The sequence below is a fragment of the Grampus griseus genome (genome assembly GCF_964374135.1).
Source record: "Grampus griseus genome assembly, chromosome: 17".
NCBI classification, from domain to species: Eukaryota; Metazoa; Chordata; class Mammalia; order Artiodactyla; family Delphinidae; genus Grampus; species Grampus griseus.
In genome coordinates this window covers 40,972,145-40,996,026 of record NC_139011.1, presented here as the reverse complement: position 1 = coordinate 40,996,026, position 23,882 = coordinate 40,972,145, and the positions used below count along the sequence as shown (strand labels likewise).

General features: G+C 38.1%; 1 protein-coding gene across 2 annotated transcripts in view; it reads left to right on the top strand.

The window, feature by feature from the left end:
- Nucleotides 1-23,071, top strand: part of NDUFAF6 (NADH:ubiquinone oxidoreductase complex assembly factor 6) — a gene marked incomplete at its 5' end in the record, with an annotated part of 41,285 nt that extends 18,214 nt beyond the window's left edge. For both annotated transcript variants that reach the window (XM_082674936.1, XM_082674935.1), the window contains 6 exons: nucleotides 3,900-3,956; nucleotides 7,715-7,817; nucleotides 11,057-11,190; nucleotides 12,245-12,346; nucleotides 14,865-14,921; nucleotides 19,542-23,071. In XM_082674936.1, the coding sequence (XP_082531062.1) occupies nucleotides 3,900-3,956; nucleotides 7,715-7,817; nucleotides 11,057-11,190; nucleotides 12,245-12,346; nucleotides 14,865-14,921; nucleotides 19,542-19,670 (582 nt within the window). In that variant the 3' untranslated portion in view covers nucleotides 19,671-23,071. The remainder of the gene's footprint in view (nucleotides 1-3,899; nucleotides 3,957-7,714; nucleotides 7,818-11,056; nucleotides 11,191-12,244; nucleotides 12,347-14,864; nucleotides 14,922-19,541) is intronic.
- Nucleotides 23,072-23,882: the final 811 nt, after the last annotated feature.

The window sequence follows — 23,882 nt, the reverse complement described above, 5'->3', positions numbered from 1 at the left end:
GTATTAGATTAGTTGTTTACCTTTATTCATCCCACTTCAAGAATCTCATCCTAGGTGACTCAGTTTAGAGAAAAGTTTCTCTAAAAATCCAGAAACTCTTATTTATTTTATATACAAACCTGACTGCATTAGAGGTTTATGCTAAGACGTGCACTGAAGATTCTGACCTTTGTCAGGAAATAATGTGAAAGGTCAGAGATTTCTTTAACACAAATTTATCTTGCCTTCGCTTCTCTTAAAAAAATTCTGGAAAACATATCTAAATTACACAATGCTTACATATATGCCAATTTGTCCAGTTTTAATAGCTGCTTAAATTTTGTTGATTAATGTTGACCAGCTTTCTTTTTTTTTTAATTTATTAATTAATTTATTTTTGGCTGCATTGGGTCTCTGTTCCTGTGCACGGGCTTCCTCTAGTTGTGGTGAGTGGGGGCTACTTTTCGTTGCGGTGCGTGGGCTTTTCATTGCAGTGGCTTCTCTTGTTTTGGAGCACAGGCTGTAGGTGCATGGGCTCAATAGTTGTGGCTTGCGGGCTCTAGAGCGCAGGCTCAGTAGTTGTGGCACATGGGCTTAGTTGCTCTGCAGTATGTGGGATTTTCCCGGACCAGGGATTGAACCCATATCCCTCGCATTGGTAGGCAGATTCTTAACCACTGTGCCACTGGCTGGAAGTCCCTGGCCAGCTTTCTGATATGACAGGTATTGAAGGTTGATACGAGTATTTGAAAGAAGCAGGTAGTGTTCAGACCAGTTGTCCTGATTGCATATTCCCTACCCCTCCCCGTTCTGTTGGAACATACCCTATTGCGCCACTGTCCAGTCAAACTTTCAGTTGATTCTTTGAAGAGTTTCAGCTTCTTTAGAAGATTAAATAGGGAAACAGTGACATGTTGTCCAAAGAGTACATTCTTGCCACACTGTTTCATTGGTGCCTTTAGGGTACAAAATAGTTGAATATCTATAATTTCTAATATTTATAGCCAAGGTTTTGGTTCTATTTGGCTTCTATTTCCAAAGTTTTGATAGTTTTGTTCAGCAGGTTTTCAGCTTCTTATAAATATTTATTTTTTATCTTGATCTCCGATTTCCTTCAGAATCAGACAAGAGAGCTCTATTTTGTGGTCAAGGAACTGCAGCTGTTATAGCGTCAGTCTTGAGTAAATAGGAGTCTGACTTTTCAGTGGTTAAGTATTTATTGAGTACTTTTCTATGCCAGGAATGGTGCTTGATGATGTGGTTACAAAGATCAAACAAGTCCTGCCCTACTCAGACATGTGCAAAATAAAACAAGAGCAGAACTCCAATGACTGAGGTATCCCAGGCTGATTCCTGGGACTGGGGAGAGAGGCCTGTAGAGAGTCGTGCTATGTAATTGTAATAATGCTGAGAGCACTTGGAAACCAACTCCATGTAGCCCTTTTAGCTTCTGTTAAGTTCCTGTAGGGCAAAGTGGGCTCCATTCTCCACAGATCCACCCTTTGTCACATAAATGTGTATTGATGATCATGTCAGCCTTTACATTTTAGTATCAGTGACATCGTAGAGTCTCAGTTGAAGTATAGGATATATTCCTAAGACTCTGTTTCACTACTATATTTATTTATTGTGAAAATATATTATACTTAGTGTTGACTTGGTAAGAAAACAATGTTTTAAAAACTTATTTGGAAAAAACTTCAAAATTTCAGAAAGGTTACAAAATTAAAAATAGTATAAGAACATTTCTATATCCTTTGCCTAGAATTACCTGTTGTTAACATTTTATCCCATTTGTTAATCATTTTGCGTGCTCACTCAAGTGTGTGTGTGCTAGCATGCTCTCTCTGTATATATTTTCACACTCATAAGTTTTTAAATCATTTGAGTATAAGTTACATACATCATGTCCCTTTGTCCCTAAATACTTTAGTATTTCCTAATAGAGACATTCTCTTATATAACCAGAATAGTTATTGACTTTAGTAAATTTAACTTTGATATAACACTTTTCATCTAATTTTCCATTCATATTCCAATTTTTTTTTTTTTTTTTTTTTTTTTGGCGGTACGTGGGCCTCTCACTGTTGTGGCCTCTCCCGTTGTGGAACACAGGCTCCGGAAACGCAGGCTCAGCAGCCATAGCTCACGGGCCCAGCCGCTCCGCGGCATGTGGGATCTTCCCGGACCGGGGCACGAACCCGTGTCCCCTGCATCAGTAGGCGGTCTCTCAACCACTGCGCCACCAGGGAAGCCCTCATATTCCAATTTTGTCACTTGACCCAGTAATATCCACTAATGTATTTTTCCCCTCCAGTGTAGGATCCAGTCAGGTACTTTTTTTTGTTATGTCATTTTAGCTTTAATCTGGAACATTTCCATAGCTTTTCTTTGTTTTCTATGACATTGATATTTTTGAAGAATGTAACCCTTTCTTTTTTTCTTTCTTTCTTTTTTTTTTTTGGTAGTAGAACATTCCTCATTTTGGATTTGTCTGATGTGTTCTCATGATTAAATGATTCAGGTTATGCATTCTTGGCCAGAATACTGCATAGGTGATGTATTCTCAGGGTATCACATCCGGAGACACATTTTGTCCATCTTTCCTTTATTGGCATTGTTCATTTTCGTTAACAGTCAAGATGTTGCCTGGTTTTCCCAATGTGTAATCTACTGTATAATTATAGTTCCCTTTGTAACTAACCAACTTTCAGACAATGCACATACGCTGTTCCTCATCAACTTCTTGTGAAATTTCCTGCATTCATTGATGGTTCTTGTCTTATCCAGTCTTTACTATTATGATTGCAGAATGATAATTTCGCAACTCTGATGCTCTGTTCACATTTACCACTTGGCACTCTACTATAGGCAAATGCTCTCGTTCTCCTATATTATTTATTTGTTTATTAATTATTGGTATAAACTCTACTGTTTTTTTCAGTAGTTTATAACTTATTACTATACTTAATTATTTTGGTGTTCAAATAGTCCCAGATTTGGACAGTGGGAGTCCCTTCAAACTGGCTTCTGTGTCCTGACATGCCTCCCATTGTTCTTTTGAGCACTTTCTATTTTCTGGCGCAATAAAATAGAATCATCTTGAATCTCCCTTGCTCCAGCTCTGGAATCACCCATTTTCTAGACTCTTGTTTGCTTTGCGGGGAGTGGTATTAGAGGCCAAGATCTGAGCACTAGGTGTTCTCTTTCCTACTAGAGTGTCTTTACTTGTAAGATAACACTGTACCCTGCAGATTGTTTTCTTTGGAGCTTTATTACTGTTTTCTTTTTGGAAAGTGTTTATTTTCATTAAATAGAGTCTTCATTTTTATGGAAAAAAGTTTGTGTGTAATAAGTAAGCATAGAAGTTGGGGCATATCACATAGCAGAGAAGCTCCGCTCTGCTTAATTCTTGTTTCGTTTTTGTTTTGAAAGTGGAATCACTAAATTACCAATAATATAAGAAAAAAAAGACAAATTAGTGGAAAAGTTTTGGATATATATTATCCTTACTTGGAAATGTTTTGAAATGTTTTCTAGGGACATTCTCTTTTTTTCCCTAGTTCTTTAACATAGCTATCTATCTGGTGATGCGTTATTACGAATGCTCCCTTACCTAGTTTTTTTTTTTTGCGGTACGCGGGCCTCTCACTGTTGTGGCCTCTCCCGTTGCGGAGCACAGGCTCCGGACGTGCAGGCCCAGCGGCCATGGCTCACGGGCCTAGCCGCTCCGCGGCATGTGGGATCTTCCCGGACCGGGGCGCGAACCCGTGTCCCCTGCATCGGCAGGCGGACTCTCAACCACTGCGCCACCAGGGAAGCCCCCTTACCTAGTTTTGTATTTGGTTTGTTTATGTTATTCAGGTGTACAGAAGTCGTTTCCAGTACTTTCTAAAACTTACAACTCTTGTTTTTTTTAGGCTGTCAAAAGACATAATCTGACTAAAAGATGGCTTATGAAAATCATTGATGAAAGAGTAAGTTGAAATTGCTCAAGTCTTAAGTTTTTTCTTCCTTTTTAATCCTTAAGCTAATCTTCAGGGAGGAAATGTTTTAGTATGTATATTAATATTTGGAGAAAGGAAACTTTTAGAGAACTGTACCATTTTATCCATTCTCCATTACTGCATGCCACCCACCTCAGCCGCCCACCCGTGTACCTAGAGACAGACAAGCAAAGACAGGCACCCAGGCAGAGGCATGCGTGTGCACACCACACTCTACTAGTTTGTTTTTTTAAAAAAGAAAATTTTTAAAACAGAAATTTTCAGGCTTATATAAAAGTAGAGAGAACAGTGTAATATACTTCCATGTGTATGTCACCCAGCTTTAATAGTTATAAATACATGTCCAATGTTATTTCATTTATATTCTACCAACTTCCCTCCCTAAACCCTATTAGATTATTTTAAAGTAAACCCCAGACATGTTATTATTTGATCTGTACATATACATGTATCTTGAAAAGATAAAAACTTGTATAAAACAGATAATCAACAAGAACCTGCTGTATAGCACAGGAAACTCTACTGAATATTCTGTAATAACCTAAAATGGGAAAAGTGTTTGAAAATAGATGTATGTATATGTATAACTGAATCACTTTGCTGTATGCCTGAAACTAAACACAACATTGTAAATCAACTATACTCCAGTATAAAATAGAAATTTAAAGAAAGAGAGAGAAAAAAACTTGTATAAAACATAACTATAATATGATTACCAGACCTTTAAAAAGTATGGATAATTCCTTAATGTCATCAAAACTCGAGTAGTTGTACACATATCATTATGCATACCCAGTGCTTGGATCTCTGTCCAAATAGAGGGAATAAGGAAAGTTCAACAGTTCTAGCAAATGGAATCTTATACTGAGTTCTTAGAACTAAGTTCTAGTTCTAACCAAGCATGCAAATTGCTTGATGACCTGGGCTGATTTGTGTAATCTTTCTGACACATTGTTGGCTAAGTGTCCTTGTTGGCCTGATATTTATCACATATTGTTGTCCTGAAAATGTAAGTTTACTTAGTTTATTTGGATACAATCTATTAGTAACCATAGGCTATAGTAGTAATAATATAAGCAAAAATGAGATAATGACTTTAACATTTAAAAAATTGCTCAGTTGGCCTATAGAATTAATTAGTACTAAGAAAATGTATTTTTCAGGTGTCTTCAGTTTTCATGAGGTAAAGAAAATTTGAGAACTCAAGACAGAGATAATGGAAAATCTCTCTTTTTTTCTTAATGAAAAAATAGCAGTTTTTCCATTGTTTAATGGAAAATAACATTTGGCTTTTGTATGGAGGGATATTTAAAAGTAAAGGACTGGGGTCAATCTCCCTGCATTGATCTGAAGATTCAGTATAATCCTTATAAAAATTCCAGCTGCCTTTTTTGGAGAAATTGACAAGCTGATCCTAAAATTCATATGAAAATGCAAGGGACCCAGAATCATCAAAAGAATCTTGAAAAAGAAGAACAAAGTTGGAGGACTCACATTTCCCAATTTTGAGACTTAAGTATAAAGTTACAGTAATCAACTGTGTAGTATTGACCTGCCATAGACATATAGATCAATATATACTGATCATATAGATCATCTATATTGGCATGGAATAGAATTGAGAGTCCAGAAGTAAACCTATATGTTGATAGTCAGCTGATTTTTGACAAGGGTATGAAGATAATTCAGTGGGGGAAAGAATAACCTTTTCAACAAGCAATGCTGGGATAACTGGATATCCACATGCGAAAGAATGAATTTGAACTCCTATCTCATACCATGTACAAAAACTAACTCAAAATGGATCAAAGCCCTAAATGTAAGAGTTAAAGCTGTAAAAGTCTTAGGAGAAAACCTAGGCATAAATCTTTTTAACTTTCTGTTGGGCAGTGACTTCTTAGATATGAGACCAAAAGCACAAGCAATAAAAACAAAGATAATTGGACTTCATCAAAAGTAAAAACTTCAAGAAAGCAAAAAGACAATCCACAGAATGGGAGAAAATATTTACCAGTTATATATATGATAAGGGACTAGTGTCTAGAATATATAAAGAACTCTTATAATTCAACAATAAAAAGACAAATAACCCAACTTAAACATGGGCAAAGGATTTGAGTAAACATTTCTCTAAGGAAGATATACAGATAAGTAATAAGCACCTTAAAAGATGCTCAGCATCTTTTCATGAGGGAAATGAAAATCCAAACCACAATGAGATACCACTTCATACCAATTAGGATGGCTATAATAAAAAGAATGAACAATAACGAGTGTTGGTGAGGATGTGGAGAAATTGGAACCCTTCATACGATGCTGATGGAAATGTAAAGTGGTGCAGCTGCTTTGGAAAAACTGTTTGGCAGTTCTTCAGAAAGTTAAACATAGAGTTATCATAGACCTAGCAATTTCACTCCTAGGTTGGTATGAGAAATGAAAACGTATCCACACAAAACTTGTGCACAAATGTTCACTCGTAATAGTCCAAAAGTGGGAACAACTCATAGTTGAATGAATAAACAAAATGTGTGTATCCATACAGTGGAATATTATTCAGATTTTCTTCAATTAAAAGGAATGAGATACTAAAAGATGTGCCAACATGGATGAACCTTGAAAACATGCTAATTGAAAGAAGCCAGATACAAAAAGCCACATATTGTATCATTGCACTTTTATAAAATGTTTACAACAGACAAATCCATGGAGACAAAGTAGGTTAGAGGTTTGTCAGGAGATAAGGAAAGGGAGAACTGGGAAGTGACTGCTTAATAGATACAGGATTCTTTCTGAGGTGATGAAGAGAAAACATTCTGGAATTAGTGGTGATAGTTGCACAACTTTGTGAATATACTACAACCACTGAATTGTATACTTCAAAAGGGTAAATTTTATGGTATATGAATTATGTTCCAGTTTGTTTTTAAATGTAATGGAGCTGGAACATATTTTTTCCCCTGGGATTCATTGTTGGTGCCAGTTTCTCCTGATTGTAAAAAAGGAGGAAGGGGTGGAGGAATAATATTACCTTGGCCATCAAGTCTTTGTAAATGTATTATTATAAAAGTTGCTAGATGTTCTAAGATTTACATTTTTCTGTTTCTTGAATATAGTGTGTTCTGGTAATCAACCGTTGGTTTACTGAGCATAGTTTCTTTTATGGGGAATGGGGTGCAGGGCCTGCTTGTGATCTCCTTTCTTTTTCTAGGCACCTTTTCCCTATTAAGAGCACGGGCTTAATGGTCAAAATATGTGGGTTTGAATCTTTTCCCCACCACTAATTCGCTGTGCGACCTTGGGCGTATTCCTTAACTTGTTGGTAACTCAGTTTCTTCATCTGCGAAATGAAAAAAGTATTAATTCCTTTTGAGGGAGTTGTTAGGATTAAGGAGATAATGTCTGAAGTACTTAAGTAAGAGCTCAGTTGTCAATTTCTCATGCTACCTCAGGCTTTTAGAAGGAAGTAAAAATTAAGCCAACCCCATGTCCGTGGTGATTTGTGCATTGAGGTTATTCCTGAGGTATTATTTTGAGGGGCGATTTGTAAGTATTGAACATGCAGGACTTTAATATTTTAATTTTATTTTAATCTTATTTTATTGTGTAATAAACAACTTATACTAAAAGTTTTTATTCTTTATTACTCAATTCTTTAGGGCAAAAAAATTGTGCCTTTTAAAAATAAAATATTGACAATTCGTCAAGCAAATAAAGCATTTTGTTTGTAGGAAAAAAATTTGGATGACAAAGCATATCGTAACATCCAGGAACTGGAAAATTATGCTGAAAACACACAGAGCTCTCTTCTTTATCTAACACTAGAAATATTGGGTAAGTTTTTTTTTTAATACTTCTCTTTTTTAAAGAAAACACCTTTTTTTTTTTAAATTGAAGTGTAGTTGGTTTACAGTATTGTGTTAATTTCAGGTGTACAGGAAAGTGATTAATTTCAGGTGTACAGGAAAGTGATTCAGCTATACATATATATGTATTTCAGATTCTTTTCCATTATAGTTATTAGAAGATAATATAGTTCCCTGTGCTACACAGTAAATCCTTGTTGTTTATCTATTTTTTTTTTTTTTACATCTTTATTGGGGTATAATTGCTTTACAATGGTGTGTTAGTTTCTGCTTTATAACAAAGTGAATCAGTCATACATAAACTTATGTTCCCATATGTCTTCCCTCTTGCGTCTCCCTCCCTCCCACCCTCCCTATCCCACCCCTCCAGGCTGTCACAAAGCACCGAGCCAATATCCCTGTGCCATGCGGCTGCTTCCCACAGCTATCTACCTTACTACGTTTGTTAGTGTGTATATGTCCATGACTCTCTCTCGCCCTGTCACAGCTCACCCTTCCCACTCCCCATAACCTCAAGTCCGTTCTCTAGGAGGTCTGCGTTTTTATTTCTGCCTTACCCCTAGGTTCTTCATGACATTTTTTTTCCTTAAATTCCATATATATGTGTTAGCATACGGTATTTGTCTTTTTCTTTCTGACTTACTTCACTCTGTATGATAGACTCTAGGTCTATCCACCTCATTACAAATAGCTCCATTTCGTTTCTTTTTATGGCTGAGTAATATTCCATTGTATATATGTGCCACATCTTCTTTATCCATTCATCCGATGATGGGCACTTAGGTTGTTTCCATCTCCGGGCTATTGTAAATAGAGCTGCAATGAACATTTTGGTACATGACTCTTTTTGAATTTTGGTTTTCTCAGGGTATATGCCCAGTAGTGGGATTGCTGGGTCATATGGTAGTTCTATTTGTAGTTTTTTAAGGAACCTCCATACTGTTCTCCATAGTGGCTGAACCAATTCACATTCCCACCAGCAGTGCAAGAGTGTTCCCTTTTCTCCACACCCTCTCCAGCATTTATTGTTTCTAGATTTTTTGATGATGGCCATTCTGACTGGTGTGAGATGATATCTCATTGTAGTTTTGATTTGCATTTCTCTAATGATTAATGATGTTGAGCATTCTTTCATGTGTTTGTTGGCAGTCTGTATGTCTTCTTTGGAGAAATGTCTATTTAGGTCTTCTGCCCATTTTTGGATTGGGTTGTTTGTTTTTTTGTTATTGAGCTGCATGAGCTGCTTGTAAATTTTGAAGATTAATCCTTTGTCGGTTGCTTCATTTACAAATATTTTCTCGCATTCTGAGGGTTGTCTTTTGGTCTTGTTTAAGGTTTCCTTTGCTGTGCAAAAGCTTTGAAGTTTCATTAGGTCCCATTTGTTTATTTTTGTTTTTATTTCCATTACTTTAGGAGGTGGGTCAGAAAGGATCTTGCTGTGATTTATGTCATAGAGTGTTCTGCCTATGTTTTCCTCTAAGAGTTTGACAGTTTCTGGCCTTATATTTAGGTCTTTAATCCATTTTGAGCTTATTTTTGTGTATGGTGTTAGAGAGTGATCTAGTCTCATACTTTTACATGTACCTGTTCAGTTTTCCCAGCACCACTTATTGAAGAGGCTGTCCTTTCTCCACTGTACATTCCTGCCACCTTTATCAAAGATAAGGTGTCCATTGTTTATCTATTTTATGTGTAGTGGTGTGTTATCTGTTAATCCTGTACTCCTAATTTATCCCCCTCCCCTTCTTTCCTCTTTGGTAACCATAAGTTTGTTTTCTAAGTCTGTGAGTATGTTTCTGTTTTGTAAATAAGTTCATTTGTATTATTTTTTAGATTCTACATATAAGTGATATTATATAATATTTGTCTTTATCTGATTTACTTCACTCAGTATGATAATCTCTAGGTCCATCTATGTTGCTGCAGATGGTAATATTTCATTCTTTTTTATGGCTGAGTCATATTCCATTGTGTGTGTGTGTGTGTGTGTGTGTATACACACACACACATGCATGCCCCACATCTTCTTTATTGACTCTTCTGTTGATGGACACTTAGGTTGCTTCCATGTCTTGGCTATTGTAAATAGCACTACTATGAACATTGGAGTGCATGTATCTTTTCGAATTAGTTTTCATCTTTTCCAGATATATATGCCCAGGAGTGGGATTGCTGGATCATGTGGTAACTCTATTTTTGGTTTTTTAAGGAACCTGCATACTGTTAAGAAAACACCTTTTAGACTTCACTCTTTCACAATTTGACAGTCTAACCAGTTTAACACTGAAGTTTTTCTTTGCACCAACTAGAAAGGAATAGCTTTTTTTTTTTTTTTTTTTGAGTAAGAAGGGGAATATAATATATACCTTTCTTTGGAATGGAATGTAGACTAATCACAATACCCAGGCTCTCATAAAAGGACTTTAGCTACCTCATGAGAATGCTGGTAATTGCAGATGATTCTATTTTTTTATGCATCTCCTACAATTTGGAAGGCCCATGGCCTGACTCCTTCCTTCTCTGTCAATAATCCTTCCCCATGTTTAAAAACAAAAGGTAGAAGAAATAAAACTGTATATCTAAAAGTTTTATGAGATTTGTCTTAAAAAAAACCAATTATGCCACTTACATGGTATTTTTCCTACTTTGATTTTGTTCTAAGTTGGTGAGGTCTTATTGTAATGAGGAAATTATTTGGGACAAGGACAATATCATCCGTTTGAGGAAGGTAATATGTCTTTATGTCACCCTAAAAGAACAACCCAAGTCCCTACCAAATTTCCCAGGCCTGTTCTGCCTGCACATTCAGTGACATGTTTGCCAACACAATGAAAGGAGGGAGCAAAGAGCAGAATGTTTGTTAAGCATATACTTAAAATGAGGTCATATGGAAATTGCACTGAGGAGAAGAAATGCAAGACTTGCAGTGTTTTTCCACGATAGCTAATTAAAATTCCAAATGTGCTCTTGGTGTGCTGTACTCTGAGGAAAACTCTTTTATTTAAAAGTTGAAGTTCAGAAACCTGTTTATGGTAAATGGTCAGCTTGTCTTTGTGCCCAGTTTTGCTCTCATACATCCTGTTTTTCAGATATAAAACATGGGAGAAACACCTTTTACATGTTTAGGTCATTTCTCTATGCTGCTTCTGTTGACTTGTTACGCATTTAAAGAGAAAAGAGCAGCCCAGTTGATTTCTAAAATCATAGGTATAAAGGATCTTCATGCAGATCATGCCGCAAGTCACATTGGAAAAGCACAAGGCATTGTAACTTGCTTGAGAGCAACGCCGTATCATGGTAGCAGAAGAAGAGTATTCCTTCCCATGGATATTTGTATGCTGGTAAGGCCGTTGTTTGTACCCTCTAATTATTTACCTCAAGAATATGGGGAGGGACGTCCTGTCTTGGTTCTCTGCTTAGTCTATTCAAGTGACCGTTTTGAAACACATGCTTATTGCTTTTTTGCTCCAGAGTTATCAAGTTAGAATTTTATCAGTCAGGCATTTTAGGTCTGTGGTGGAGCTATGAGTAAGAAGGTTCAGAGAACCTCACTTGGTGTACTTACATGTTGATGCCTTACTCCCTTTCAAGCAATTTCAGTAATTATTCCTAGTGGTCACCTTAGCCTGTTCTTTATTTTATTTTAAAGGAGGAAATAATCCATTAAAAAAGAATACTGTTTATGAGAACTTTTGTTTTCTGGAGGAGGTTCATTATTGTCTGTTCTGTTAAACTTCTTATCTGTTTGTTTCTTGCTTTATTTTGTTTCACCTACAACTGTCATTAGTTAGCATCTTGTTGCATATTCTTCCAGGAGAGAGAGTGTCTGTGTGTGTGTCTATATACGCACTCACATACATATAGATATATTTTTAAAAATAAAATAGGGGACTTCCCTCGTGGTCCAGTGGTTAAGAATCCGCCTTCCAACGCAGGGGACGTGGGTTCGATCCCTCGTTAGAGAACTAAGATCCCACATGCCACGGGGTTACTAAGCCTGCATGCTCTAGAGCCTGAGCGCTGTACCTACTGAGCCTGTGCGCTCTGGAGCCCCTGCGCCGCAACTAGAAAGCTCTCGCGCTGCAGCTGCTGAGCCTGCGCACCACAACTAGAGAGAAGCCCGCACACTGCAATGAAAGAGCCTGCATGCCACGTGTGCCACAACTAAGACCTGGTGCAGCCAAACAAAGAAACAAACAAACAAATAAATAAATATTAAAAAAAAAAAGAAAGAAAACTGACATCATGCAGGCTGCACGGCGTGGCCAAAAAAAACCAAAAACCAAGAAAACAAAATAGGCATTATACTGTATATACTGTTCTATCACCAGTTTTCTTGAGCTAGTTTTAATTGTGCTTTTTGAATCCTGATGTAATGTACATTTTCCCACACAGCATGGTGTTTCACAAGAGGATTTTCTACGGAAGAGCCAAGATAAAAATGTGAGAGATGTAGTATATGACATGGCCAGCCAGGCACACTTGCACCTAAAGCATGTAAGTAGCCTCTTTTTGCCAAATCATTTAGGAAACTATCATTTCTAGCTGTGGCTACTCCTAGAGCATGGTTGTAAGTGTTCCCTGTTTGGCAGTCCATATCCATCGCTCACTGAAATCCCAATAGATTTATCTCAGGGATTATTATAAACTTTTTCTACTTTAAAAAAAATCTCCTTCTCCCTCTCAGCTTCCTCAGTTAGGCTCCTCTCTGATCCATCCGCTCACTATTTCTCTCTCAGGGGACAGTGTGTCTTTCTGCATTGTTAAGGCTGATGCCTCTTCTACTCTTCCAGGACCTTGCATCGTCAGCAGTTCCCAGCTGGTATTTTCAGTTGGCCTTTCTGATAACTTGCCCCTTTTATCTTCTGGTTTGTTGCTATTGCCTTCTGAAGTTACAGGCAGCCCATTGGACCCTTCTGTTTCTTATTTTCCCCTCCCAATTAACCTTTTTTGCATAAGTGTTCTACCTTCATTTTACCTCAAGGCCCTCTCCACCATGGTACCATTCACCATACTATAATTTGGCTTTCATCCTGCTTACTCTAATAATAATCTCTAGTATATAATCTCCTTACTGCCACATTTAAAGAAGTGTCTGATTTGTTGCATTCTTAAACCTTCTTGGTAGCTTTATTCTAAATGCTTCCAAGATGTGAGCGAATGTAACTTATCTAGGTTGCTCAGTCAAAATAGTTTTCTGAAACTAAAATTTACATGTAATTTATTAGAGCCCAGAAAGTACAAACAAGTGATTGCCATATTTAATATAACTTAAATATATTAAAGCTATAATACTAAAACTTACCAACTAATTAAGCTATAATAAGTCATTAAAAAATAAAGAGTGATTTAGAGAGGGTAGATGTTTTATATGTATATGTATGTATGTGAATGTGTGTGTGTGTGTGTGTGTGTGTGTGTGTGTGTATATACACACACATACATATACGTACACACATATAACAGAGGAAGAATCAGCTGGACTTGATAACTGTTTGGATTGTAGCAGAATCAGGAAGCAGGAAAGTCGCAGGCTGCATGGAGTTCAAATATAGATGGTGATGATGCCAGTCAGAGACTACAATAAAAAAGCAGTGGTGTGCTGGGTGCTGATCAGTAGCTGCTGGACATCATTGAATGTAAGGGGATTAGAGGGCATTTAGGGAGGTGGGCTAAAATGCAGATTGTAGGATTGTGACTTTAAGAGGAGGTCAGAACTGGAGGTACAGATTGGGGAGTCATCCAGGTGGAAGGCTTATGTTTAAAGCTCTAAGTGTGGCTATGCTGTTGTCCAAGGAGAATATACATTTAAACCATAAGACCAAAGGCAGAACCTTGAGCCCACCTCCATTTCTCAGGTAGGAGGAGGAAGGGCCATTTAATAGGAAGAAGCAGAAGGAAAGAATGATCAAAAGAAGTGGGAGAACTCAGAGTCAGTGTCTTGGAAACCTAGGGAGGAGCAAGTTCCAAGAATGGGGAATACTGAAATTTTGCATTTCTTGGAGAGATTGAGAGAAAAGATAGGTACGATGATTAGTAAATTGTGGATGGTCTTGAAGAGAGCAATTGTAGTAGGTGGGGTAAGTGAGTCAGGAGTAAGAAGCAGTATCTGACAGTATAAGCAAAGACCTTCAGACAGAAGTGGGCGTGGTGAGGGCTGGATGATGGGCGTCAGCCTAAGTGCATCAGGGCTCTGTAGTCTGGAGTAGTAGGGTGTTAGGTTGGATAGATGAGGTTAGATTCAAGATGTGTAGGCCTTTGAATTCCAAGATGAATATTTGGGACATGATCTATCAGGGAGTTAAGTTAAAGAAAGAAAAGGTAAAACAGTGACTTTAGGACATGAATTTGGCTGGCTCTGGCTCTGGGGCATGAATTAAAGGTTGGGGAACACAGAGGCAGGAAGATCAGCTAGAAGGATCTTATATTCATCAAGACAGGAGGGAGTGACATCCAAGCTGGGAAGGTGCTGGGACTTCCCAGGGAAGTCCCAAGGGACTTCTGTCCCAAGGGACAGTTGACCCTTGAACAATCACGGGGGTTAAGGGCTCCAACCTTCCACGCAGTTGGAAATCCATGTATAATTTATAGGTGGTCTTCTGTATCCAAGGTGGATTCAACCAACCAAGGATCATGTAGTGCTGTAGTATTTACTGTTGAAAAAAATCTGCATGTAAGTGAACCCATGTTATTCTAGGGTCACCTGTATGTCTTCATTTACCCCTTACCACAGAGCTGGGGGGGGGGGTCAAAGTTATAAGGCAGTTGGAAATGTCAAAACTAAATGTAAGAAAGAAGAGAATTCTTAATATAGTACCTTTTCCTGATTCCTTTAGGTTTGGCAAATTAATCTCAACCGACAGGAGATGAGAACTATTTTCTTGCTTTCGAGAGCGTCCCTAGCAGTGCTGATTTAAACTACTGGTGTTGCTTTATGTTCACTTTCAGAGGGAGAGTGTTTATTTCCAGAAATGTTTGTATTTCAAACCAGTTTCCTTTTGTCTTCCTTTTTTAGGCTAGGTCCTTCCACAAAAGTGTTCCTGTGAAAGCATTTCCTGCTTTCCTTCAGACGGTAAGTAGATTAACAGAGAAGGTTGTTTAATTAATGAAGCAGATGTGTATAATTTTTTTTTCTATTTTATAAGGTTCCCAGTGCAGATCTTTAGTTTGGAGTCTTTGTTTGTTTTCCTCCCTGTGGTATGTTTTGTTAGTTACATTCTGCTTTTGGTGAAGGTCATGCCTCTGTTCCCCAGAGGCAGGTGAGTGGAATTGTCATTAGCACTGGCTGCAGCCATACTGCATCGTTTTGAATCTGTTTTGCCACTTACTAGCTGTGGAACAAGTTCCTTAATCACTATGTACCTCAGTTTATTCATAGGTAAGATGGGAATCATAGGAGAAACCACCTCATAGGAGTGTTAGGCTACTTATAGCCATATAAGTATGACTTAATAGTCTATTATATTTTTTCTCCTTAGTGACCATATTGTAGCACTGGTTCCCAAAAGTGGTTCACAGACCAGTGCCGAGCTGGCTGCATCAGAATAATCTGGAAGGCTTCTTCAAAAATACAGATTCCTGGGGTCTTCTTACTAAATAAGACTCTTGAGGTTGGGGAGGGGAGCATTTCTAAGAGGATCTGTGATTTTTAAAAATTCCCCAGGTGATTCTGATGTGTAGCCTGGTTCAGGAACCATTGTGGTAAAATGCATAAAGAAATGAGAATAGCTTCCGGTTAGTAGCACCTACTGTGGGACAGGTTCTGAGCTAGGTCATTGCATACGTTATTCCTAGGTGTGGTTTACTTCATTTTATAGATAGAAACCAAGGTTCAAAGATCTGTGATGTTTGAAAATGGAAAATTCATGCATTTTCTACAGTACCAAACATACCTTCTACATTTTTCCCTAAAATATATTTAAAGATTCATTTCTATCCTTTCACATCTTCTATCCTGGGTCTCAGATCTGAGTGTTTGAAATCATTTTCTTTCTTTTCTGGGTTCACTTATTATAAAAGTAATATGTTAATGTTTTAGATGTTCACATAAGAGGAGGCAAAAGAAATTAGAATGCTCTCACAATTCTATCCTTTCCAGAGATAATGTCTGTTCATCTTTCTGGACTTCTTATGTTCATGTAATTATATATGTATTTTTTGTATAAATGAGGTGTCGAGCATCTCTTTCTGTGTCAACACATTGTTCTGTATCACCATTTTTAATTGTTATTTATTTGGTTATTTGGTGATGTACTATCATCTCTTTTGTCTCTCTTTTTTTTTTTCTATTTTTTTCTTTTCTTTTCTTTTCTTTTTTTTTTGGCTGCACCACACAGCATGCAGGATCCTAGTTCCCCAACCAGGGATCAAATCCACACCCCATGCAGTGGAAGTGTGGAGTCCCAACCACTGGACCTCTGGGGAAGTACCCATCACCTGTCTTGACTTATAAGCTCCAAGAAAGTTCAAGACTTTGTCTGTTTTGTTCACTTTTGTGAAATAGGTTGTTCTCAACTCTGCTTGTCCATTAGAATCACTTGGGGAACTTTTAAAGCAAAACAAAGCAATATTGGGCCTGTCCCCAAACCAGTTAAATCATATCAAAGAGGTTGGATCTAGGCACTGATACTTCTTAAAAGTTCCCCCAGTAATAATGAAGTGCAGCTAGGCCTAAGAACCACTATCTTAGGCTAGTGGTGTGGTCCCCGGGCCAGCAATATATGCCTCGGATATTGTTAGAAATGTAGATCTTGGGATCCACCACAGACCTAATGGATCAGAAACTCTAGGGGCTGGAGCCCAGCTCTGTTTCCGTCCTGTGCCAGGAGAAAGTAGAGGGACTACATGGTAATTTCCGAGGAGCTGCTTCTATCCTACACCCTCATTCCAGCTGGGGCACATCTCTTCTCATTTGTTTTATATATGGAGCATCTGTTAATTACTTTGTTCAAAGAAAAGGTTTTGCTGTTTAAAAATGGTTTGAAAATGACTAGTCTAGGGTAGAGTATGTTGTGCTCTATAGATGAGGTTTTAAGAAGCTATATTCAGAAATTGTAACATCTTTTTTTTTTTTAAGTGTCGGTTCATTGGTTTATTTATTTATTTTTGGCTGTGTGGGGTCTTAGTTTCTGTGCAAGGGCTTTCTCCAGTTGCAGCAAGCGGGGGCCACTCTTCATCGCGGTGCGCGGGCCTCTCACTATCGTGGCCTCTCTTGTTGCGGAGCACAGGCTCCAGATGTGCAGGCTCAGTAGTTGTGGCTCACGGGCCCAGTCGCCCCGTGGCATGTGGGATCCTCCCAGACCAGGGCTCGAACCCGTGTTCCCTGCATCGGCAGGCAGATTCTCAACCACTGCCCCAGGGAAGCCCAGAAATTGTAACGTCTTTGAGAATTTTGCAATGAATTTGTTACTTTGAACAATTTATTTACCATTAACCATGAACCAAATCCTAATTTGTGAATGCCCAGTTGAGCTCTAATTTTGAGGTCATGTTTCATCTGTATTTTAATGGAATTTTCTCCTAATTATAAAAGCATTACATTCTCATAATAGAGATTTGGAAAATATAAAAAGAATATTAGAAGAAAATAACAATCACCTACAATTCCCAGACCCAGAGGTAAATGCTATGTACACTGTTCTTTCTTTTAAATGAATTTCTGTGTATATTTAAAGTCACACTTTATATGGCAGTGTCCTATTTATCAAACATTTAACCACATCATTAGAGATATTAATACAATATTTGATGGCTGTATAATACTCTCGTGCTTGTATCTTAATTTCATTAACTATTCTTTATAATTGGATATTATAAAACTATTAAAATGAACATAATAAAGTTCTTAGAGATGGAAAGTTAATAACAGTATATGATTTAATTTTTTAAAAAAGCAGGTTACAGAACATTATGAATAACATGAGCTCTTTTTTCCAAAAATAAAAGAGAACATGTGAAAGTACACTAAAATATCTTCAAAGTTTTTTCTCTTAACGTGTTTTTTATTTGATATCTACAAATGAATATATATGTATGCATGTATTATAAAGGATAACATAATGAACACCCATGAACTCACCACTTAATCCAGAAACTAGAATGTCACCATTAAATTGCACTCATGTGTTTTCCCAATCTCATCCCCTTGACTCTGCCTTCCTCCTCCAAGTAGCTATCCTGAATTTTGTATTTATTATCTTGCTTTTATTCTAGAAAAGCTTTTCCCTATTTTATGTATTCCTAACCAAAATGTTGCTTCTTTTTGGCTGCATTGGGTCTTCATTGCTGCACGTGGGCTTTCCCTAGTTGCGTAGAGCGGGGGCTACTCTGTTGTGGTGTGCGGGCTTCTCATTGCGGTGGCTTCTCTTGTTGTGGAGCACGGGCTCTAGGCATGCGAGCTTCAGTAGTTGTGGCATGTGGGCTCAGTAGTTGTGGCTTGTGGGCTCTAGAGCACAGGCTCAGTAGTGGCACATGGGCTTAGTTGCCCTGCGGCATGTGGGATCTTCCTGGACCAGGGATCGAACCCATGTCCCCTGCATTGGCAGGAGGATTCTTAACCACTGCACCACGAGGGAAGTCCCTTAGGTTTTTTTTTTTTTTTTTTGAGCTGTTTATGTCTTCTGGGTTACACACACACACACACACACACACACACACACACAGAGTGTTTCTAAGATTTATCCATATTATTGCATCTAGCTACATTTATTTCATGGCAGCTTAATATTTCATTGTGTGAACATTTATTTTTTTGTCAAAGAACTTCAGGATTGTTTCCAGGTTTTTTGCATTTGTGCACATTAATGCACATGTTTCTTGCCATACATATATATAAGTGCAGGGTTTCAAAAGTAGAGAGTGAATTTGTATGTACACTCATCCGTTTATAGTGTATAGAAGTCTGGGAGAACACACAGTCCTTTGGACAAGCATATGCTCTCTGTGGGTCACACAGGTTGCGCTGCAGAACTCTAAGGGGAGCTGTACACGTGGGCTGAGAAGGCGGTGGGGCCGCTTCACATTGTGCAGTGCAAAAGTAGGTGGCTTCTCTGTTTAATAAAAATTTACAAATTAATAAGATTGAAAAACATAAAGAGCACTGCCCATCATCAGTGTTTTCCATCGTGGCCCCCGGTCCCAGAGAAAGCTTTGTCAAGTTTTGTGTGATGGGGGGAGCATGGTGTGACGTTTATAGGGACCTGTGATTGTTCTCCCTGGCTGCAAATTGTTTTCCAGCAAGAACATGGACACCCTTTAAACTTTTTCACAAAATAATTTTTTAAAGAAACAACTTGAGCTCCCCCTCATGGCACTGTGTGTTTCTGTGTGTGTGTGGTGGGGGGGGGGTTCATTTTCCTCAGATGAAACACCCCTTTTGTATTCTACAGAATCTAGTAATAAGACCTGGCAAATAATTTCTCTGTCACATTTTGACCAGAACACTAAATTATGATCAGAATTGGCTTGATGTTTCTAGTACTAGATCTGTGACATAGTTTTACTGGCTTCATAGAAAACTTCTTAGAAGATGTCTTTATTCTCTCTCTCTTTTAAAATTTTCATTTACATTCTTAGTATGTAGAAGACCATCTCAGGAAAACTAAAATAGCCTTAATACCTGCTGGGTTTGTTTTTGTTTCTTTTAAAGACTTAATCATTCTGTGATCTAGTGACCATTATTCTCTTTTTTCAGGTTGCTCTGGAGGATTATTTAAAGAAAATTCAACAAGTGGATTTTGATATATTCCACCCATCTTTACAGCAGAAGAATACTTTACTTCCATTATCTTTGTATATTCAGTCATGGAGAAAAAGATATTAAAATAATTTCGTGGCACTGATATTTACTTTTATTAGTTTTACAAAAGTGTACTAGTTTAGGGTTCTTGTTTACAAACAACAGGAACTGTTTACTGTTTAAGGAGAAAATTCACTTATTGGATGAGTGTGTAGGTCACAGAATTAATGAGAAGTTGCTGTGGGGCCGTGATGCCCAGATTCTGCTGCAGGCACCGCCCTTGTCACCAGCAGCCCAGACAGTGTCTGCTGTGCCATCCCTGCAGAGTCCGAGCCCCAGGAAGGAGTATCGTTTTAGCTGTGTTCAGGCTGCAGGCCATGCTTCAGCCACCAGAGGGCAGGGGGAAGCACGTCTCCTCCCGTCCTCACCCTTGGAGAAGAATGGGGAAGGGGCTCAAGAAGTACTAGGTTTGCATGCTGAGCAGCCAAAACCCAGGCGTCCAGGACAGCTGGGAAATGCATTTATTTAGGGATCATGAAGAGTGAAGTTAATATTTGAGGAGTGTCAGTCGCTGTGTTGAGGGCCTTGTATCTCTAACATTTAATCTTTACCACCCTGTGAAAATTTGTCCATGATGGTAAAATAACTTCTTTCAAGAGCTCGAACCCTAACTTGACTTTAGATCTGGCCGATTTGAAGGCTTTTACTTTTTTGTTTACCCTTTTGCTTCACTCTCTATTACTGAGCATTATCATCATGAACAAAACTGTATTAACAAAATGTGTATTAATGTAGGGCTTCCCTGGTGGCGCAGTGGTTGGGAGTCCGCCTGCCGATGCAGGGGACACGGGTTCGTGCCCCGGTCCGGGAAGATCCCACGTGCCGCGGAGCGTCTGGGCCCGTGAGCCATGGCCGGTAAGCCTGCGCATCCGGAGCCTGTGCTCCGCAACGGGAGAGGCCACAACAGTGAGAGGCCCGCGTACCACACACACACACAAAAAAGTGTATTAATGTAAATTAAATTAACAAAATTGTATTGAACATTCATTAAGGGGATACTACATTTTTAAAAACTACTATACTAGTTGAGCTTCCCACTAAAAAGCTCTGTGCTGTATACTTTACAGTGTTCTCATCTGATCTTCAAAACTGTGAAACAAGGAACATTTTTGGTAATTAAAAATTTTTAATTATAACATACATACTAATTGCAAAAACCAAAATTGTTTACATTGCTGGTAGTTGGCAGATCTGGACTCTGAATGAGTCTCTGACTCCTAAAACCAGAATTATGCCCTAGTTTCCTTTTCCTTTCTTTTTAGTGGTCATGTTTCCTGCGCACTTCCACCTCCGCTGTACCATTTCTCTATGCCATCTCAAGCCTTTGGTTTCAGCTATGAATTAGTGCCTACTTCAATTGTGAATTAATGATGGCTTAAAGTATTACACTTTTGTAAATAAAATTCAAATGGAGAACTGCCTGAGGGCAAGAATACATAGTTTTATTCATCTTAGGATTCCCCCAGCACCTCGTATGGCTTCTGATTTAGAGCAAGTGGAGATTAATAAATATATAAATGAATGAACATACAGTGCTGTTGTTTATGTTAGTGTACTTTTGGTTTATACTGATGCCGAAAGAATATCCTCTTATTTAATCCTGTGGCTTTAGAGAGCTTAAAGCTTATTTAAAAGAGGAAAATCCAGGGAAGTGGGACACATTTCCTCTTGGGATTCTGAATGGTCCAGAGTTGAAAATTCATTAGAGATAGTCTTTATTAGTAAGAATTGTCTGTGGCTCTTAGCAGGTTAAATCTGGCAGCAATCAATCGCTAAGCATCTTAGTTCCTATCTAAGAAGGGTTAAAAAGAGGGGTTTAAACACTCAACTGGATTACTGGATTTTTTACTGGCTCAGAAGCCAATTTACTTTAAGTAAATAATTTCAAAATAGTTTCTAAGCTGTTTGAAATTTGATGCTTAGAGAGTTGGATGAACTGACGTTTCCAGTCTCCTAGAGATTAAGATAGGGTCTTATTCGGTGACATTTACTGTACTATTAATTTCCTGGCATAAAAGATACTCCCGTAGATGGTGCCAACATTGTTTTTCATTTTTCAGATCTCTTTTTTAGAGCATTTAAAGGAGTCAGATACATTTTCAAACCATTTAAGATGTATTTTGATATTGAATAGGTAGAGAGCAACAGATAACAAATGTTAAGTATTAATCTCAATGTAGGTAAAGTTGCTTATCATAAAATGCATTTGAGTAGTTCCAAATCAGCTGGCATTATTTTTTCTATTGGTTAAATCTCTCCTTTTGATGAAATTAAATTACTCTTGAGAAATACAACAGCAGTTAACCCTTAGCACGAACTTGGACAGGTGATGTGCTCTTGTGCTCCTAAGCTTTAATATTCAGAGCAGTAGGTCTTTATTTTCCAAAGGATAAAACTGCCTCAGTTCAAGGTCACACAGCCATTAGAACTAGAGCTGGATGCCAAACCCACATTAGTTCAATGCCAAAGCCCACAACCCATATATTTTTACTATTCTTGAGATTGTAAAATGAACAGCCAAGTTAAAAAGCTCAAGGGTGCAACTTTTTTCCAGAAATAAGTGTTACTGCATAAATTTCAGGTACAAATTAGGTTAAGAAGTGTAATTACTACATAAATTCCAACTACAAATTAGAGAAATAAGTAAACAACTGAAATAGATATTAAGTGCTGGTCACTGGGTATATATAGGAAGGACACGTAACCACTTTGGAGGTCAAAGTTTTCTCAGAGGAGGGGGCGTGTGAGGAGTTTCAGGAAGGTCGGGTAGGAAGCAGGGTTTGAGAAGGGGGTGCAGATGTTGTGGGGAGGTCCTGGCCGAGGAAGCAGTCGCAACAAAGGCCAGGAGGCCAAACCAATAGCCTCTCTAAGATTTCATGTTTTGGCTTCAACTTACCTAAGTAAAAAGAATATAATGTAACGTCCAGAGTTCTTAGGAAAGTTTGTGAATAAAAAGTGACTACATCTCCTGGTCTAGTGAAACATTTTGACTTAAGATCACAGACTTGGGAGTTTATATTTTGCCTGTTTCTCCAAATGCCTAGGTGTCCTTGGATTTGTTTTAGCTCATATAAATAGGACTTCCCTGAAGACATGGCCTGATTGATTGCCTTGTCCAGAAAGATCCACAGAGTTGTAAACATTATGCTGACAATTATTGAAAACAAAACAAAACATTGTCCTACTGTTTGGAGGACTAATAATCCACATACACCCAGAATTGGGAAGGATGTCGGAGGTAGACTGGAGGGAACGGAGAGGAGATGGGGAGTCATTGTGAAAATACCTTAAATAACACTTAACTCTACCTGCTTCCTCCTATAATGAATATGTATTTCTTGGAGTATAACTGCAAAGTTCTTTCTAAAGAATTAAGATCTTCAAATGAGAAAGATGGTGGTAAGCAAGGACTGTAATGAAATTTATGGAGAGGTGAACAGATAGATGGTCAAATTTTTACATCATGTCTGTTTATACCAATTTAAAAAGTTTGATCCAAAAGAATAATGTTTGGCACATTTTAAAATATGTAATTCATTATGTAGTTTAAGCTGAATAAAGGAATTTTGAAAGTTTAGATACAGAGCAGTATAGTGCTATGAAGTACTTCTTTTAAGAGTGTGGGCTGTGAAGGAGCCTGACTGGGTTCAGTTCCCAGTTTCACCACCCTAATAGATGTGTGACCTCAGCAAGTTATGAGAACCCTCCTGTCCCTAAGTTGTGCCTTTGTAAAATGGGCAAAATCATAATATCCACCTACACAGTTGCTGTGAGGAGTAAGTTAATACGTGCAAAGTGCCTAGAAGAGGGACCTACACGTAGTAAACATTAAACGACGTTGTTAATCTTAGTATACAGAAGTCGCAAACCGGCAGCCTGAACCAAGTCAGGCCTTCAGGCATATTCTGTTATTCGGGCATGGCATTTGAAAAAGAGTGAGCAATTGAATGCCTTTAGACAGGACAGGTACTCTCCATTTGGCTACAGGTCTCAGCATGAGCTACTATCTCACACCCAACCTGATTCATAAATTCGTGTTACCTGCTTACTCTGTAAGCACTCGAGTTTGCAAGCAGTGGTTTAGGAGAATTTGTGGATGATGGATTAATAAGTGATCACCAACCAGAGGCTGGTTTCACTAAGCATAGCCGTGCTTTCTCCCTGCAAGCCAAGTGTATTTTAACTATTGTTTACACATCTGTCCCTCACTCAGCCAAAGTTCTTTTGAGTGCAAGA